Below are 14,823 nucleotides of genomic sequence, written 5' to 3'. Positions count from 1 at the left end.
AGTAGCAGCTTGTGGTAGGAAAGGAATAGGATAGAAGCATATGTGAGTAATGGTGCACTTACCCCCTAAGTTTCTTAGTACAGAGGATGATATTCCTCTTCAAAAACAAACAAACATGGAGCACGGTGCTATTTCTACCATGTTCTCTTACCTGGCAGACTGTTTGGGGAGTGGGAGAAGTTCCTTTAAAACTCAACCTGATTTTATTATAAAAACGATAGCTGGGATTCTGAAATTGCTCCCATTGGCCAGAGTGTTCCTTAAGCAGAATTCCATTTACATGATGACCTCCATAGCAACTTTCCATCCATGCTTATTTTCATTTGGAGCGTTGCAGCATTTAGCAAAATCAATTGAGTTGGGAAAGTTTCATGAGGACAAAATAGTGAATTAACCTTCCCCTGCCTCCAAATAACAATGTCACATTTCAGCATTTCAAAAAATGCAAATGAATGTAAACTACTGATTTCAAGATTATTCTAGTATAACATTGTGATTACTATGGAAAGAGTCAGACATTTAAAACACACTTTTCTTTTCTTTTTTTGTACTTCCTCCCATTAGAGCCTCCTTGTGTTCACGCCACCAGGAGTGAAGGATGGACAACCGCATCTTGTTCCTGTGGGACCCATTATGTTTGGCACCACAGTATCTGCATATGTAGCCAAATCTAGAAAAACATTATTAGTAGAAGATATTTTGGGGGTAAATTACTGTCTTTTAAAAAATAATAATAATAATGTCAGGCTGCAAATGTTTTCATACCTATGTGGGAGTGAGTTCTGTTCAGGCAAAGTGGATTGATTTAAATCATCAGGTAAATCAAGAAAAAAGAGGTTTCAACCAAGTTTCCCAGTAGTTCTGCTTCATGTATTTCCTAAACAATGGTGCAATTTCTTTCCTGAAGTGGACCTAACCTCAGACCCTGAGCTGAATCAGGCAATCCCCCAAATGCAGGCTGTTTTGGAAAGAACAAAATCTATCCAGTTATAAATCAACATGGCCTAGCATTGATAGTGTGTTTATACACCCCTTTGCCAATGTTGAACTGAATCTGTAATATACCTGAAGGCTAGGCTGTGAGTTTGTCCTCAAGATTTCAACAGAGATATCCCAGATTTACAGACAAAACTGGCATAACTTTAGCGATAAGGGGGAAAAACACACCATTAAGTTTAAAACTGTGCTTGCCTTCCTAGGATGAGCGGTTTCCCAAAGGTACTGGATTGGAATCAGGAACTCGCATCAAGTCTGTGCTTTGTTTGCCAATAGTTACTACACTTGGTGACTTGATTGGTATCCTGGAGCTTTATCGACACTGGGGCAATGACACCTTCCTCCTCAGCCATCAGGAGGTAAAGCCTAAATGTGACAATGGGTATTTGAATGTTGCTTCGGGGAAGGTATGAAGCCACTTCCATAACTGTGGATCAGATTTTACATTATTAATTTCCACTGGGCCAAATCATTGATCTGGTTAACATGTCACATCAAGTTGAAAATAAACTATGGTTGAAAGTAAACTGTGGTTGAATGTGAATGAGCAGCATGCTTGCACATGCTGGTTGAAAGTTACAGAGGTTCTTCTATTGTGTATTGAGGCTCCTGCTGCAGCTTCGGAAAGGGGAGTAGAGGATAGCCCTACAATTCTATGATTCTATGAAATCCTGCTGCCAGTTGTGTTACTGCCAGCTGTAGCCAGTGGAGGACTCAGAAATGGGGCATTGCAGGAGCAGAGTTGCTGGTCACTAATCCAGTTCAGGAAATAAGGATTTTCTTTTGTTTCAGGTTGCAACAGCGAATCTTGCATGGGCTTCTGTAGCAATACACCAAGTAGAGGTAAGACTGTGGAAAAAGGTTTAGTTTTTTAAGGAAAGCAGTAAACAGATTCTAGGAATATAAAACATGATCCATCAGCTTTGTAATATCTGATTGATGTAAACTGTTTGACAACATAATCAAATTATATTTCATTATCTGTATTTCAAAAGATAACTTGCAACTTACAGATAACTTGCAACTTATGTGCATTAAATTTATGTACATTCAGCTTTACGCGCTTGGCAAATTAAGGGGTGGGTGTCAGGAAAAGGGTTTCAGCAATTCCACCTGCTGTTGAGACCAAATTGTTTTGACTACATGCAATTTTGGCTTTAGGTGCTATCCCTGGAATGTAACCCGAGCATAAATTGAGAGTCGTTCAATTACTTAATACTTACTTTTTGACTTGAACCCAGTTCACCTCAAGCTCTCACCACACAAGATGCAAGTTTGGATGTGGACAAGTCAAAACATACCTTGGTGTGTGTGTGTCCTAAAGTTTGGTTTGAGCCTCCATTTCCCCAAGACCCACCCAATACTTTTAAAAATATTTTGGGTGATAGCCAGTGTTAGTCATACTCAGAGTAGACCCAAGGATTTATGTTATTGCAATCCATTGATTTCTGTGTTTCGAATCTGAGTATGAAATCCTCCAGATTCAGAGTCTTACGCCGGGATGGGGAACTTTTTCTGGCTGGTGGGCCAGATCTTTATCTGCCAACTGCTTGTGGGGCAACTTAAAACCCCCACAATGTTTTATTGATTTGAAATGAATGGTACAGCAGTCAACATAAAAGATGACAATGTATATATAGAGCCAACAGGTACAACCAGGAGAAAATAACAAAGTCAGTTAAGATGCACCTTTAACATTACGTTTTTACAGTACTGCAAGAAATATCCCCTCCACAATGTAAAGTGTGTTGCCAGAATTTGATAGGAAGTATTGTTCCTGTTAATAAAGCTAGGTTCTGGTGGGCCAAAAGTGAGATGTGGGCAGGGTCATTGTCTGTCCGTCAGACAATTTGAGGTAGTGACTTCAGGTGATGCTGTATTTTGAAGCCCCGCTTGTCAGGACTTCAAAGAGCAGCCCTTTGCAAGCAGCCCTGTTCTGCTCCTTAAACCTCCAAAAATTGAAGGTTTAAAGAGTTTAAATCGTAAGTGGGTAATTCCATAGTAACTATCATAACATTGTAAACTTATTTATATAACTTTATTTGGGTTAGCTAATATTATTTGAACTAGAATTAACAGTAAACTCTTTGTGTGCTTACTGGAATGATTTTCCCTACTAAAATAATCACGAAGCTGAAAATAATGGTAGATGCTGCTGCTAAAAGGTTTTCTGGCAAGTGAGCTGTGGCCAGCATAGAATCATAGAGTTGGAAGGGTCCTCAAGGGTCATCTAGTCCAACCCCCTGCAATGCAGGAAACTCAGCTAATTCATCCATCCAACCTCTGTTTAAAAACCACCAAGGACGGAGAGTCCACCACCTCTCGTGGGAGTCTGTTCCACTGCAGAACAGCTCTTACTGTCAGAAAGTTTTTCCAAATGTTTTGTCGGAATCTCCTTTCTTGCAACTTGAAGCCCTTGATTCGAGTCCTACCCTGCAGAGCAGGAGAAAACAAGCATGCTCCTTCCTCCATGTGACAGCCCTTAAAATATTTCAAGATGGCTATCATATTACCTCTCATTCTTCTCTTTTCCAGGCTAAACATATGTAGCTCCTTCAAGCGCTCCTCATAAGGCTTAGTTTCCAGACCCTTGATCATCTTGGTTGCCCTCCTCTGCACACGTTCCAGCTTGTCAACATCCATCTTAAATTGTGGTGCTCAGAATTGGACATAGTATTCCAAGTATGGTCTGACTAAGGCAGAATAGAGTGGTACTATTTTTTCCCTTGATCTGGACAATATACTTCTGTTGATGCAGCCTAGAATAGCATTAGCATTTTTTTTTGCAGCTGCATCACACTGTTGACTCATGTTAAGCTTATGGTCCACTAAGACTACTACTGTAGATCCTTTTCACATGTACTGCTAGTAATCCAGGTGTCCTCCATCCTATATTTGTGCATCTGGTTCTTCCTGCCTAAGTGCAGAACTGTACACTTGTTCCTATTGAAATTCATTTTGTTAGCTTGCACCCAGTTCTCCAATCTGTTAAGGTCATTTTGAATTCTGATTCTGTCTTCTGCGGCATTAGCTACCCCTTCCAGTTTGGTGTCATCTGCAGATTTGATGAGCATCCCCTAAATTCCTTTATCCAAGTCATTTTTTTCCAGGATGACCAGGAACCATTACTGAGTACTCTTTGAGTTTGGTCAGACAAATCCACCTATCAGTTACCCCGTTCAACCCACATTTTACCAGCTTCCTTGCGAGAATACCATGGGGGACTTTGTCAAAAAGCCTTACTGAAATCAAGATACACTATGTCCACAGCATTTCCCTGATCCACCAAGTTTTGTAACTCCATCAAAAAAAAGAAAAAAAAGAAATCAGATTGGTCTGGCATGACTTATTTTTGAGAAACCCATGCTGGGTCTTAGTAATCACAGCATCCTTTTCTAAATGCTCACAGACTGACTATTGAATTATCTGTTCTAGGACCTTCCCAGGTATCGATGTCAAGCTCATTGGTCAGTAGTTACCTGGGTATTCCTCCCCCCCTTTTGAAGATGGGGGACAATATTTGCCTGCCTCCAGTCTGTAGGGACACCACTGTTCTCCAAGAATTCTCAAAAATAATAGACAAGGGCTCTGAAATTACACCCGCAAGCTCCTTTATTACCCTTGGATGCATCAGGCCCTGGAGATTTGAATTCATTTAAAGTAGGTGGCGCTGTGGTTAAACCACTGAGCCTAGGGCTTGCTGATCAGAAGGTCGGCGGTTCGAATCCCTGTGACGGGGTGAGCTCCCGTTGCTTGGTCCCAGCTCCTGCCAACCTAGCAGTTCGAAAGCACGTCAAAATGCAAGTAGATAAATAGGAACCGCTACAGCGGGAAGGTAAACGGCGTTTCCATGTGCTGCTCTGGTTTGCCAGAAGCGGCTTTGTCATGCTGGCCACATGACCTGGAAGCTATACGCCGGCTCCCTCGGCCAATAATGCGAGATGAGCGCCACAACCCCAGAGTCGGTCATGACTGGACCTAATGGTCAGGGGTCCCTTTACCTTTACCTAGGTGTTCCCTTACTACCTCTTTTCCTATCTTTGACTGCAGCTCCCTCCTTATATCATTTATTCTGTTCTCGCCAGGTTGAGCATCACTTTCCTTTTGGGTGAAGACAGAGGCAAAGTAGGTGTTGAGTACAGTAGTTCCGCCTTTTCTCTCTCACCCAATAGAATTTCTCCATCTTCCCCACACAGAGGGCCTTCCACTTGCTTGTTCTTCTTACTTCAGACATAGCTGAAGAAACCTTTATTATTATTTTTAACCTCTTTTGCAAGCCTGAAATCATTCTGAGCTTTGGCTAGCCTGACTTCCCACCTGCAGCTGTTGGCTATTTGTGTATAATCCTCCTTTGTGATTTCCCCTTTCTTTCATTTCTTATATATGCCCTTCTTAACTCTCAGCTCATCTGTATGCTCCTTATGCAACCACACCGGTTTCCTTAGATGCCTCCCACTTTTCTTTCTTCTTGGTATTGTCTGCATTTGGGCCTTCATTATTTCTCCTTTTAGAAACTCCCATCCTTCTTGGACTCTCTTCTCATTAAGTATTTCTGACCACAGGATCACTCCCAGTAGCTCCTTCAGCTTTTTGAAAGTGGCCTTCTTAAGAGTGTGTGTCCGACTACACTCAGTTTTCCCTTGCCTCCCTTGAGAGCCAGTGTGGTGTGGTGGTTAAGAGTGGTAGACTTGTAATCTGGGGAACCGGGTTCGCATCTCCGCTCCTCCACAAGCAGCTGCTGGGTGACCTTGGGCTAGTCACACTTCTCTGAAGACTCTCAGCCCCACCCACCTCACAGGGTGTCTGTTGTGGGGGAGGAGGGGAAAGGAGATTGTTATCCGCTTTGAGACTTCTTCAGGTAGTGATAAAGTGGGATATCAAATCCAAACTCTTCTGTATCCTGAAACCCAGGAGAACGTGATCACTTCCTCCCAAGTTTCCGAGCACTTCCACTTCATCGATCAGTTCCCCCCTATTGGTGAGAACCAGGTCTAAGATAGATGATCCCCTTGTTGGTGACAATTCATTGTCTCATGCACAAATGCCTTATAGCAAGACCCTGTGAAAATGACACTTTATTGTGCATTTACAAATTGAAGGTCAGCAGCAAGTCCATATGAGAAGTTGTAATGCCCATTGGAATTTATACTTGGCTGTGGAAACCCCTCATGATTCCCCCCCCCTTTTCAACCAACTTTTATATTTATTTGTAGGGAAGACAAATGTTAAGGAAGTCCTTTTTGTGATTTAAAGAAGAGGATTCTATATTCATGAACTTATTATTGCCAGCACTTGGCCAACAAATTTTCTTTTCAATTTCCCTCAAACTCAACAACAACAAAGTTGCCCAGTTGGCACCAGTGCTTCAGTGGGTATTTCTGCTTCAGTGCTTTCCTTCAGAATAACTACATTTACCATAGGGGCATCACCCCCTTTGTCTCTTCAGTATAAAATATTTGGGGGGGGGATTACACTTCTGTTCAAAACTGCCTCCAGCCTTTTACAGGGTTGTACTGTTAACCTGAGGCTCAGCAAGAGACCTTTGGCTCCTCAGGAGAATACCTGTATGTATAGATGAGCCTGGTTATTCAATTCAGTTTAGCTAAGGAGATGAATCAGAATGAGACTGGCTCCTTGATAAATCTGAGAGTAGAAGCTTCTTCATGCTTCAAGAAAGTGGGTGAGGTGGGGGGAGGGTCTAGTAGAGAAATGCCAATTCTGCCTATCTAAACCACACCCAGGTTGAAGTTGCTGATAGATAACCTTAGAAAGTTTAAACATACAATTATATTATCTATCTTCTAAAAGCATTAACATATGTCCACCCTCCTCTTGTCTGACTTGTCTTTCAGATGGTAAGCTTCTTGAGGGCAGGGACCTGTCTCTTTTTGTAAAACTCTGTAAGGTGCCCTGCATTGATGGTATGGTACAAATAATAAGGCCTAATAATTATTAAACTCTTAGGAAAACAATTATGACAACCCTAAAAAGGGATTTAAGTGACAAAATCACAACACATATATTCTATGTGCACATAGTGGTGTTATGTTGGTCGTAAGAATTGTTGCATGTAAAACATACGATAGGTAACATCTAATCACATTTTCTTGATGCTAGCATCTTAAAGAAGAGGATAAAGTTATTTTCATTTGTTGAGGGAGGAGGGAGTATGTGTTCTTCTGACTACATTCTCAACCAATATAAGTTTTATTCCATGCATGAAGTTTATTCTCAGTTTACTGAATGAGAAAGCAAAACTGTCAGTACAATAAAAGGTCACTATCCTATTGTTTATTTTCTTGGAGAGGTCTTTAACTGAATATTAGAAAAAAAATGAGAGAAATTCTGAGTCATCTTGCATGTCATGTTTCTGGTTGTTTTATTCACATGTAAAATGCCATTTTGAAAAATTGTTGTCAGGTGATGAAATTTTGGGAAACTATCTTTAAAACGATATCGAACATGTTAACTACACATGAAAATGAAAGATAGGTCTGTAAGTTGACATGGAATTACCCAAGTTTAAAGAGCAGGGCAGGCTGTTTGCAAAGGACTTTCAAGCAGCCCCATGCTGCTCTTTGAACCTCTGGTTTTCAGAGGGTCAAAGAGCAGTGTTGGAAGAACAAAACAGATTCCATTGAGCAAAGTGCTCTCCCACTTGCCCATCAGTTGATGGGCAAGTGGAAGTGCGCCTTGCCCTAGCAAAGGAAAAACCGGAAACTCACTTTAAGTTCCTGTTTGTCCCTTTAAGCACTGCCCATACCAGTCTCACATCTGATGTCATATATGATTTCAGATGCAGGACAGATGGGTATGGCTTCTCCAGAAAGGCTGCACAGACCAAATGGGGAATCTTGGCAGGTCATGCTAGTGTTTCCCCACTCCTGGTCTTTGCTTAATCATGAACTTAGCTCTCTGCCACTGAATCAGGGAGATTAAAAAACCCAAATGGTTCTTAACCCTCACAAGTGCTTTCAAAATTCTTTGCTTGTACCCTGAAAACTTCTGTGATTCAGTTTTCTTCCCAGCTACTTCCACCAGTTTAGTATTTTTTTAATAAAATCCCCCAAACTCAATTTTAAAAAATCAAACCAAATCAGAGAGAGCTACCATGAACTTGGCAATGGTGTAAGTGATGTAGGCCTGGCTCTGCCTCTTTCTTTTAAGAACCCAGAACATGTACATATTGCTCAGCCAAAGGATTTGGTAGAAAATAATATAGCTTATTTACTTGCGTTATTGCTTGTCTTAGATGTTGTTTATGTAAGATGAGTAAATGGAGGAAAAGACAATCTTTCTTAAACAGAAAATTGAACACTTTACCTGTCTGAGCAGGTTAATAGAACTGACTGTGAGCTGGTATCCTAGGTTTCTGCATTCAGAGGTTATATGCAGAGGAGGGCACAAACAGTAAAGTCTTCAGACTCACAGTGTAAGAGCTGCCATTTTAGACAATTAGAAAAATACAATAGATCAGAATTAGCATATCTGTAAACACAATAAATCTAAAGTTAAATATGTGTATATGTATGTGTATATATATCTAATTTTAGATAGCTTATATATCCTGTACTCTTGATTGTAACCTTTTGCTTACATAAGCAATAGTATCAAATGTTCTGGTCAGGTATCGAAGGGCCTCGCTAAGCAGACTGAATTGAATGACTTCCTGCTTGACGTTTCAAAGTAAGTGACACTTACAACTCATTCTCAATTAGTTGTGTGAAATATGAGCGATGCAGAATCATGGAAGTTGTCATGTCTTGTTACTGCCCTTAGTGTATTACCAACTGGTATAGAAAGATAAGCACTAAAATCTTATGCACTCTTACATGGAAGTAAGTCCCATTGAACTCAGTGGGACTTACTTCTGAGTAGGCATGCAAAAGACTACGTGTAAACTATGGCAGAAGAAACATTAATGCTAACTTGTTATTTATCTTGGTTTCAGTAACGGAGTGCATCTATCTGCAAAAGTCTTAGCAATAAATAAATAAATAAATAAATAAATAAATAAATTGTACATAAACAGCAAGAAAATATAAATTCTTGATAAGAATGATTTTGTGCACTATGTTACTCTTGTGGAAAGCATTCGGCATTGTTTTCTATAAGGTTTAGGAATGGATGTTAAATGATGACAGTTCTTACTCAGACAGAAACACAAGTCTTATATTTCCTCTTTCTTGTCCGTCTGAATGCAACACAAAAAGGTACACAATTTTTGGAATAATATCTTCCTCTTGGAAATAATGAAATCTAATGGCCAGCGATGTTTGAGAATGCGGAACATTCAAAGCATCTTTTGTTAATACATCTGGTGCTTATCTGTTAATGACTTTGGGTACCTGGGACAGCTACTATATGTTAATCGGGGAGAAGGAGCTGCTGTAGTAGCTTGTGGAAGCAAAGCCAGCTTGTTTTTCCAGTCATTGCTGCACCTGGCCTTAGGAGGGAATATTTGCTGGTGTGCTCACAGAACCAGGTATAGAGAAGCCGGCTGTCAGTGTCCTGCTGCCCATGCAAAGAGGAAGAGGATATGAAAAAATGAAATAAACATTGCCTATATTATTGTACTAAAAAAAAAAAGTCATTTAGAGGTGGTGTAGTTTGAAAAAAAAAAGTTATAATATGCCCAGCACATGGAAATTGCTGGAGGCAGCTAAAGCAGTTTCTTTAGCAAGATGAAAGAAAATGGATAGCTTGGTCAAGTGGAGCTTATAAGGGTGAAATGTTAAAAAGAATCACATATGTTTGACTATCATCTTATCTACTGGATTGTATGATTATACATCTGCTCTGAACCTTTGCTTAATGGAAGGACCCCCCATCCAGTTTGGTACAGAAGTTGGAGTTTGCAGCTTAGGCAAGAGAGATCTGGGTTCAATTCCCTGTTCACTTAGTTACCTCCTTACCTTTTAGTTTACGTCATAGGATTGTTGTAGGGGCAACATTTTTGCTGCTGTGAGCTTCTTGGATGAAGAATAGGATACATATGTGATAGATAAGTGCCCCCATGTAGAACAAACAGATGATGGGTTGTTTGGCTTTCTCAGCACTGGCCATTTCTATAGCACTGCCAAAGATGACAAATCAAGTTTTCTGTTGGTTCTGTGTGCATGGATCCAATCCAGTTTAGAATCTACCAGTAAAGCTCCAGTTGCCAGATGTGGTCGTTGAAGGGGCACATAGGGGCACAGTCAAGCAAGATGATCAATGCATACAAGCCTATGCAGGGAGACGATTTATGTGGTATGGTTTCATAAATAACCTATTGTTTTATCAGTAAATGAAAACCAGCATGGGTCATTGTGGTAGTGAAATCTATAAATGATGTTATTAATAAGAACTTCACCTATTATTCTGCAGAACCTATTTTGATAACATTGTCGCAATAGATGCTCTACTTGAAAATATCATGGTAATGTATCTTTTCCTCTAATGTCAACATTACATCTTACTTTTCAAGTCTTCCTCTTTGAAATCTACCCTGTTTCTCCGAAAATAAGACGTAGCCATAAAATAAGATGTAGCAGGATTTTTAGGCATTCAAGGAATATAAGCCATACCCCGAAAATAAGGCATAGTGATAGGCACAGGAGCAATGCCGGCCATGGCAGGAGGAGGAGGAAAAAAATAAGACATCCCCTGAAAATAAGCCATAGTGGGTTTTTTGTGTTTTTTTGAGGAAAAATAAATATAAGACGGTGTCTTATTTTTGGAGAAACACGGGTAGTTTATATACCGTGTCCTGATTGTGTGTCTGTTTCAAATCAGTGCATGTTTGAAGTATTGCTTTTTAGAAAAATTACATATAAATTATTTAAAAATTTGTGTAGTACTATCGTAAAATAATTTGATTTGCTAATTGATCTTTTTTCACTGCCATTACATAGTGAGATCTCCAAGAGAATGTGAAGCAAGCAACCCTGGTGCTAATTGACAGTTGTTTAGCATGAATGTGTGAGCCTGCAGGTTCCTGGAAAGGAGGTTGCAGATGTCTTGCTCCAGTCCTACTGCTGCTGTGAGCTAAGCCATGGTTTGGCTTGGTGTGTTACCTGAACCTAGACTCATGGTTTTGTCTGGCAGAGACAAACTACAAGCCAGTGGTTCATACAATGCATCAAGCCAAACTATGGCTTAGCTTCCAGCAGCAGGAGGACCAGAGGAAGAGCAAAGCGGCCACAATCTTCTCTCCAGGAGCCTGCACCTTTATGCTCTGCCATGGTATGGCTTTGTGTTAAGTGTGAACTGAGCCAGTGGCTTGTCAAATGCCACTCAAAGAGCTTTGGTTAACTTTACAGCTCACATATTCAGGGCAAGACTATTTATGGTGCTTAATACATAACTTAGTTTCATGGATCTTTTAAAAATAGTAAATAGCTGCTGCTGTGGGCCCAATCAGGGTAGACTGTGGGGAGGTCTACAACAATCTCCATAAAAATTCTCCCCCTGCCACCCAAATGCTACTAGCCTCAGGAGGAAAACTTGGTTTCATTTTGAAAGGTTTTTGTGTAGAGCAAAACAATTCTATTCTGTGTTCTGTCAAAACTCTGAATGTAGGCTATAATCTGCTTTGGGCATGCCACTGCCACATCCCTGCACCAGAGGCTTTGCCCATGAAAAGCCCTGGCCAGCCTGGGTATGTTTTTCCAAGGTAATATATTAAAACCACAAGTCAAAGAGCCAATCCTTAGGGAATACCCTACTGAAAACTGAGGGTTCAAGCCTACAGATTGCACGTAGCACCCCACCCCCTTCCAGGCTGCTAATGTCAAAAACACCACCTTGTCATGTCAGAGACCTCAGGTCATGCAAGGCACCAGCCTCACACAGCTCAGGATGTCCACCTCAGATGCTCCAGAAGGCATAGTGATTTGTTATAGCAACAGTGACGGGTGGAAAATAGTATTTGTGGATGAGATAAAGGGGCATAAATCAGATTGATAACATGTTGGCTCAGTTTAGTGTGTGTTTATTTATCACAGTGAGTGATATAGTTCTGTCATGGCAGCTACCACAATGCACCTTTAAAGACCAAGTCATTAACAGCAGTTCCTTGAAAAAGCAATCTTTTTTTTAATCGGAAGGTTTTATTAATGATTATTTCATCTTAATATGCTAAATCTCAGCTATCCATAGTTATTTTAGGTTTTGTTGTTTGTCACGGAAATAAGTCATTTATTTTGAAGGGATGCTATACATGGAGCACAGCTGTGTTGCTTCACTGAGTAGCTGTAAGTGTAAGTTAGAAACAAGGTCGAAATCCATTCCTTTAGAGAAGATAGGGAAGAAAACTGGTTCAGAAGTCATTTGAGCAGATTTGTCTGGGACAGCAACCCTGTGTGCACTTGAGGACTCACAACTGGGTAAACATAGACTTGAGCTGCATGGGTGATCTAGAAGGTCTAGAATTTTTGCAAAGCGAAGTCCTCAGCTAAGAGCCATTAGAAAGTGAATCTTCAGCAGCAACTCACTAATTGCTGTCAGCTACTCTATGGCTCCAAGAGAGGAGAGGAGAGGAGAGGAAAGGTATGTTAGCCTCACCTCTCTGCCAGGACTGTGTGTGCCTTCACCCAAACAAAATATTCTATCGTAGTTGACTTGTACGAAGCCTGCACATTACATGGGAGATCTGTGACTGGAATGGCTTACACTTTTTATACTGAATTGCACCTAGCAGGGTTTATAACTTTTCTTGAAGCAGTAGAGTTGGGGGAGAGGAATTGTTTAACATTTTTCCTCTGTGCCATTTCTCTAGTTATACCATGGTGTTCCAGAGAGTTCCTGTCTTGGCCCCTGAGCTGTTTTAACATCTTCATGAGATTGCTAGGTGACGTTGTCCAAAGTTTTGGAGTAAAGTGCCATCAGCATACACTAAAGGAAACACAATAAAAAAATTCCTTCCAGTAGCACCGTAGAGACTAACTAAAGTTTGTCAATTGTATGAGCTTTCATGTGCATGCACACTTCTTCAGATAGTGCACACGAAAGCTCATACCAATGACAAACTTAGCTGGTCTCTAAAGTGCTACTGGAAGGATTTTTTAAATTTTGTTTTGACTATTTTGTTTTGACACGGCTACCTACCTGTAACTAGAACTGAGGAAACTCAGTACTATTCCTTCTAAGGCTTGGTTGTGTATCTTTGCATTTTCGCAGAACCGTTAATGTGCTGTGAAAGTGGGGTCAGGGATATTCAGTGGCTTACAGGGGGTGGGAGAATTATAAGAACTTTTGGCTGGGGTGGGCCTACCTTTTAAAAACAAGGTGCCCGAGGGTTTTATCATTTTCTTTTTTCCAGAAAAAATGCTTTGTTGCCGCTTCACGCGGTGGTTTGGCTGCCCTCAGCAGCCTAGTGGCATTCCTTTTGTAATTTGGGACACGGTGTCCCATGGGAACAACGTGTCCTGGTGTTGTGACCGGAAAGAGGGCCTTTTCAGTGATGGTCCCCTAGTTGTGGAATGTCCTTCCTCTTCAGGTAAGGAAGGCACCAACGTTATTACCATTCAGAAGACAAAGCAAAACCGTGGGTTTTCGTGAGTGACCATTGATATTTAGACTGCCTTTATGAAATCTTTTGCTGCTGTTCTGGTTTTATCTAATTGGATGGCTACACAGCATTTTCCTTGTTCTCCTATTTATTCTTTGTTTCGATGCTTCTTTTGATCGTTGTACTTTTTTTGTAAACTGTTTTGGGCAGGAGTTAATATGAAAGTGGCCTAAAACAGTTTTAAATAAATAAAGGCAGAGAAACAGCAGCTAGGCATAAAAACCTCACTTTTCAACATAGACCTTCCCTGAGGATCTGCTTTCTGACTTGTGTTTTTCTATATTACTTGGGGAAACAATGGCATAATTCACTAATACTACCAAATTTGGAGATGAGATATATAGCTAGATAGTATTTCTCTCTGAAAAAAATACTCTTATGCTCTTCAAATTGACATTTTGTGGCCTAAAAGTATACTCAGGTTCATGCCACAGTGGCCTGAATCAAAAGATCTGTATGCAAAGTTCTGCTCATGGAAATCTGCTGCTTCCTGAAGGAAGAGACAATTTTCACCAATCCCCCCCCCAACAGCTCCTTGTGCCCTCCCCACAATCTTCTGTCGAGAGATAGGAATCCATTCAAAATAGCATGGGAGGTGGCATAGAAGTGTGAAGAAGAATCAACAAAAAATGCCTTCTCCAAATTCCATGAATGAAAGCCTTTGCTTGATATGCACTCCATCTATTCACAGAAGTTCTTCTTCATATTGAACCCAATATATTTACTATTCTCTAACTAGTAATGTTAGAACTTCCCTGCGTTTTTGTCTAAATAAGCTGCCTAAATGTAATAGAAAAAAAAACTTTTTAAAATAAATAAAGCTTTCTACTAAAGCAGACTAAAATGACCAGAAGCGGATATCATACAGACCCATAACTGCTACTTTTGTGTAGTTCAAGTTTATGGGAAATGTAACATTTTTGTTCTCTGCTAATAAACTATAAAAGGGACGCAGTTGGTGCTGTGGGTTAAACAACAGAGCCTAGGGCTTGCTGATCAGAAGGTCGGCGGTTCGAATCCCCGCGACCGGGTGAGCTCCCATTGTTCAGTCCCTGCTCCTGCCAACCTTGCAGTTTGAAAGTACATCAAAGTGCAAGTAGATAAATAGGTACCGTTCCAGCAGGAAGGTAAACGGCGTTTCTGTGCACTGCTCTGGTTCACCAGAAGCAGCTTAGTCGTGCTGCCCACATGCTGCTAGTAAAGCGAGATGAGCGCCGCAACCCCAGAGTCGTCCGCGACTGGACCTAACGGTCAGGGGTCCCTTTACCTTTTAA

The 14,823-nt window shown here is 40.7% G+C and overlaps 1 protein-coding gene across 3 annotated transcripts in view; it reads left to right on the top strand.

Moving 5' to 3' along the window:
* The window catches only part of PDE10A (phosphodiesterase 10A), a 98,886-nt gene that overhangs the window by 58,696 nt on the left and 25,367 nt on the right, over window positions 1-14,823 (top strand). For all 3 annotated transcript variants that reach the window (XM_088666317.1, XM_088666316.1, XM_060272803.2), the window contains exons 6-10: window positions 565-705; window positions 1,200-1,355; window positions 1,789-1,839; window positions 8,624-8,682; window positions 10,366-10,417. In XM_088666317.1, the coding sequence (XP_088522443.1) occupies window positions 565-705; window positions 1,200-1,355; window positions 1,789-1,839; window positions 8,624-8,682; window positions 10,366-10,417 (459 nt within the window). The remainder of the gene's footprint in view (window positions 1-564; window positions 706-1,199; window positions 1,356-1,788; window positions 1,840-8,623; window positions 8,683-10,365; window positions 10,418-14,823) is intronic.

Source organism: Zootoca vivipara, chromosome 3 (genome assembly GCF_965207765.1).
Source record: "Zootoca vivipara chromosome 3, rZooViv2.hap1.1, whole genome shotgun sequence".
In the NCBI taxonomy this organism is placed as follows: Eukaryota; Metazoa; Chordata; class Lepidosauria; order Squamata; family Lacertidae; genus Zootoca; species Zootoca vivipara.
The sequence above is the reverse complement of the archived record's forward strand: the minus strand, read 5'-3'. Positions and strand labels throughout refer to the sequence as shown.